Source organism: Myotis brandtii, unplaced genomic scaffold (genome assembly GCF_000412655.1).
Source record: "Myotis brandtii unplaced genomic scaffold, ASM41265v1 scaffold14, whole genome shotgun sequence".
In the NCBI taxonomy this organism is placed as follows: domain Eukaryota; kingdom Metazoa; phylum Chordata; class Mammalia; order Chiroptera; family Vespertilionidae; genus Myotis; species Myotis brandtii.
Genome location: NW_005354999.1, coordinates 796886 through 802245, shown reverse-complemented (window position 1 = coordinate 802245; position 5360 = coordinate 796886). Strand labels below are relative to the sequence as shown.

Below are 5360 nucleotides of genomic sequence, written 5' to 3'. Positions count from 1 at the left end.
GGCGCTCCAACCCCCTGATCGGCCCTGCTCTGTGGGTGACAGGGGGTGGCGCCGCAACCTCCCCATCGACCCTGCCTTGAGTGTGACAGGGGGCGGTGCCCCAACCCCCCAATCGGCCCTACCCTGAGCGTGACTGAGGGTGGCATCGCAACCTCCCGATCCGCCCTGCTCTGTGCATGACGGGGCGGCGCCCCTACTCCCCAATCGGCCCTGCTCTGAGCCTGACCAGGGGCTGCACTTAGGGATTGGGCCTGCCCTCTGCCACCCGCCTAAGCGCCTAAGCCAGCAGGTCGTTATCTCCCGAGGGGTCCCAGACTGCGAGAGGGCACAGGCCGGGCTGGGGGACCCCCCTCCCCCCGCCCCCCGAGTGCACAAATTTTTGTGCACCGGGCCTCTAGTATTCTAGTTAAAAAAGCAGACATTAAATACATCTCCTCAAATAATTCTTAACATCCCAAGGTCAACAACCAAGAATTGTGTTCACCCAAGTAACATTCTACGATTACTTGCAACATATATACTTTAAAATAATCAAATCACCTGGAATTTTAAAATAAGAGAATTCAGAGGTCTCTGAGAGTTAAGCATTTATTATTCTGTGAGCCAATGTACTTAGGAGGCAGGAAAATTGATAAGTTTGCCTTGTGTAGAATGAAAGCATATGGGTTTAATTACTTTTAAATGTAGCACTTCTGAAATCAGAGCCAAGATTAAATGAGGAAAATATGTTTCTGTACTATTTTACTCTTGGGAACTGTTTTGACTAGCATGCAATTTTTCCTATTTTGTGAAATTCCTTTTCTCTACTGCCCATGACCCAGGACTTAAACTTTAGTATTTCTTCACACTGTAAGTGGTAGGGTAGGTGACCTGCTTTGATCTGGTGGATAGTTATGGAGATAGTGGAAAAATAAAGGCACATCTGAGAGGTTAAAATTCAACCAATCATGACCAGTCACAAAAATTAGTGTGAACGTTTTATCAGATTATCAAAATTGTAAATGGTGGGCAGAGTACAACTGGGAAGCCTGATACCTGAGTTCTAATTCAGATTTCTTACAGTAGTTTTGTGAGCTCGGGCAAGACAAAGTCTTTGGGAATCAGTTTCTTCAATTTAGAAAAAAAGTTTGGGTCACGATTATTAAATTATTAACATTCCTTTTATTAACCGGTACACCTAGTAAGTTGCATACTACTGTGGACACCTAACTACTCTCAGATACTGCTTTGGCAACAGTGAAAAATATCCATTTCAATACTATTTAAAAGAGTAAGTGCACTACTATTACTTGAAAAATGTGATGTTCTATAAACCACTAGAATATTGTTATCCCTGAACAGTTAATTTCTTTCATTTAGAAAACTTTAACCTCCTTCTGATCTAAAATGCTGTTGTTTGTTTACTTATGTAACACTACTATTTTCTTGATTATTGAAACTTAAATTCTGCATAAAAATTACTTTTTATTACTAATACTTAAATGTCTAGGGAAATGTTTTTTTTGGTAATGTTTTAAAATATTCATTACATTTCTATTTTCTTTACTTTGAAGTGTCAGCATTTTTAAGTGATAATACAATTTAATAATCTGAAAATCTATAGGCTTACCCTATGTTAATTTGAATTAAAATTCCCTTATTTTATAAATTAATGAAAACTTAATCAGCAAATTTCTACATCAGCTATTTTCATCTCATGGCACACATAAACTAATTACTAAAATTCTGCAGTACACCAAAAAAAATATGTTTTTCCAACCTGACAAAAAAATTGTTTTTAACTTATTCACACTGGATGGCTATCATAGTGTTGTCATTTTATTATTTGACAATCTAAGGGAAAAGAGGTCAGTGCATGTTTTAAAAATTCTTGTGGCACACCAGTTAAAAATCACTGATGTACATTGATATTTGAGACTTTTAAAGGAAATATGGGGAAACTATATCCTTTAAATAGATGAATATATTCAAGAGACTATTACTAGGCTTGATTCTCCCCTTGAAATCTCAGAAGGTAAAGAGTACTATATTTTCGCCTACCTCCCAAAAGTCAGCTTTATTTCTGCTACAGGAGAAGAGCTGACTTCATTCAACTAGATAATTCAATCAGCACTGGTTGCTATAAACAGGAAATGATACACATATATATTTTAATCAAAGTAAGACAAAAGTATTCTTTTGAAGGAAATTGCTTGTTGGGTCTTTGCAAACATTTCAATTTCTCTTTTCATCCTACCTCACAAGCAACACTAAGAAATTAGATTTCTTTTTAGGAGGTCCCTAAGTAGAGGTCACCTCCATATTCTCTTTTGAGTGCTATGACCTAGACCAGTGGTCGGCAAACTGCAGCTCGCGAGCCACATGCGGCTCTTTGGCCCCTTGAGTGTGGCTCTTCCACAAAATACCGACTTCTGCGCATGGGCCACGAAGTTTCAATCGCACTGTACATGCATGCCCACATGTGGTATTTTGTGGAAGAGCCACACTCAAGGGGCCAAAGAGCCGCAGTTTGCCAACCACTGACCTAGACTGACCAGGAAAGCAAAGATTTCTTCTTATATATGTCAAATAGCCATTATCAACCCCATCTATGTTAACCTTCTCATACATAAGAAATAGGGAAATATAGGGCTCACGGTAGTCAATAATGAAAAAAATGAACATCAATAAACCATATGTGCCATATCCTTTACATTAATTAATTTCATTCAATTCTGACAACTTAGAGGTGATAATGGTAACCCACTAAATGTGATAATGTAGAAGAAAATGATCAGGAAGTTGAAATAAATATTAATGGGAAATCTATGACACATTTATGATTTCACAGCCATAAAAGTAGCTATCCTTTTTTCTATTTTTCCTTTTACTTCCTGGAATTTGCAAGTATATTTTTAGCTTTGAACAGCTAATTAGATGCAATAAGCACTTAACAATCTATTCTGGTAGGCACTGTGTTTGGTACTATGGGGGACACACAGATAAGTAAGAGGCCCTAAATTCCATGCTGATAATACATGTCGCTGGTAATGATTAAGTATTCTCCTAGTTCAGGCTGTATAAAAATGTCGTTTATTTGTCTGTAGCACTGATGTGACCTTACAAAGGGACCCATGACATCTTTCTTACCTTGCATATTCACTGTATCAAGATTCTCAGAGTGTGAAACTCCTGAGTGACTATCTCAACGCCTATGTTCCATAACCTGCTGGTTTTCTAACATTCTAATCCTAGATACAAAGTATTTGACTAAATCCTTAAATATTATGAATTCTGTTCCTACTTTATAGATGTCTACAGCTATTTCTTAAGGGAAAGATAATCTCTGGATAATAATACGTGATTGTAGGATCTGAGAGGTAAAATGTGTAAGATTGATATAACACAGAGGGCTTGAGAAAATTCTCTGAGGCCACGTGAGAGCATGAAATGGGCATGTGGCTTCTGGAGGGTGACCCACTTAGTCAGGTCTAGCTAATCCCAACTCAGTCACATGCTAAGAGTGTGGCAACTTACTTGATTTCTCTGAGTCTCAGTATTTTATCTGCAAAATGAGACTAATAATACCTACCCTGATGAGTTGTTGTAAAGATGGAAATAACATTTGTAAAGACTCAGCAGAGAGAATAAAATAGGTGCTTAATAAATAGTAACTGCTTATTCTTATCCATTATTGCATTGCATGTTGGCTAAAGTAGCATTTCAACTCTGAGAGCGTTCACTTGGTCTGTGATAAACTAGCTGACCAATTCAAGTATGAGTCCAATAAATAGAAGGATATACAGAGATCTAATAAATAAAAACTGATCGGACATTTTCTACAAGTTACCTTCTCATACATACAGCTGTCTTCCAAATACAAGCTATAAGACTCTGGATTAGTTAAAAGGACAAAAATTGCGTTTATCAATTTTATGGCTTCAGTCTGGAAAATAATAATAGTGATAATGATCTTGAATTCTTGTGGAATTTCCATAAATAATGTGTAAGTATATCACTACCATGGAATGGATATCTTTTTGGTATCACTGAAACAATAAAGCGAGATAGAATTTAAAAAGACAAATTTCAGAGGTCTCCCCATGACAAAGTGCCTGTGATTGTCACATAAGCCTAGAACAGGTAAAGCTCATTCATATTAAAACATAAGACAGAATTCTTAAATAAAATGCCTCAATGACTAGCATTCTACTGAACTACTCCCTCAGTTGACCAAAATTCTAGCTTGCAAAGTGCAAATGCAACTGCTTTGAGCTAAAGATCAATTTTAGAATAATATATTCCTACTCCCCAGCAACCATTCATTTAAAAACCTGAATCTAGATGTATAATCATATATAAATTCAATTATTTCTATAGTTATTGTACCTAAATAGTTTCCTTTTTACTATTGGGAATAAACATACTTAAATAACCTGAACAGCATAGAGAAAGTGATCACTGATCACCTGATTGTAAGAATCCTCAGCACATGGTAAAGGGTATTTTAAAGGTAAGAGCATTCTGATGATTAGAGCTTTTCATTTGAGGCAGTTTATCTACAGCTCAAAAACCACTTTCAATGTTTTCACTGGTTAAGCTCCAAAGCATCCTTTTCATGATCAGCAGAAGTGGCTGGCATGTAATTTAAAATAAATATTCTAACTATAAATAACTGGATACGTAGTTTTAAAACTATGGCTAACATTACTGAATTAATAACTAAATAATGTAAGAAGTAGAATTATCAAATCACTTTTGAGAACACAGTTCTGCTTGGAGGACTCCATGGAGGAAGTGCCTCATTTTCAAGAAAGGAATGACGTTTCTTTACTTTTCGTTCCATTCTTTCCTGCCTTTCTTTCTTTTCCTAAAAAGAAAAGAGAAAACTATAAATTTATATACATGTATAAACAGAACAAAATAATCCTTTATAATAAAAAGAAACATGCAAATTAACCATCCTTCCGCTATGCTCAAGCCATGCCCACCAGCCACTCCCACCAGCCAATCAGTAGCGAGTATGCAAATTAACCCAAATAAAATGGCGGCGGCCACGGAGCTGAAGCGAGCAGGAGGCTTGGGTCCCGCCTGCCCTGGCCGGCCCTCGGCTCTGCTCAAGGCTACAGAGTTTCAATTATAGAACATAAATAAATCCCAGAAAAAAAAAGAAAAAAAGGAGAGGCTGGGAGCTTGGGTCACCGGGGGGTGTGGCCAGCCTGAAAACAGCCATCAGCCCCTTACCCAGGCTGACCAGGCACCCCAGCAGGACCTGCCTCCCTGAAGGGGTGTGGCCAGCCTGAAAACGGCCCTCAGCCCCTCCCCCAGGCTGGCCAGGCACCCAAGCGGGACCCCCACTCTGATCCGGGACACCCTTCAGG

The 5360-nt window shown here is 38.3% G+C and overlaps 1 protein-coding gene across 4 annotated transcripts in view; it reads right to left on the bottom strand.

Annotated features, from left to right (window-relative positions):
* Positions 1–2488: 2488 nt before the first annotated feature.
* The window catches only part of MAP9 (microtubule-associated protein 9), a 29261-nt gene continuing 26389 nt past the window's right edge, over positions 2489–5360 (bottom strand). For all 4 annotated transcript variants that reach the window (XM_014535212.1, XM_005860773.2, XM_014535215.1 and 1 more), the window contains exon 14: positions 2489–4849. In XM_014535212.1, coding sequence (XP_014390698.1) covers positions 4727–4849 — 123 coding nt within the window. In that variant the 3' untranslated portion in view covers positions 2489–4726. The remainder of the gene's footprint in view (positions 4850–5360) is intronic.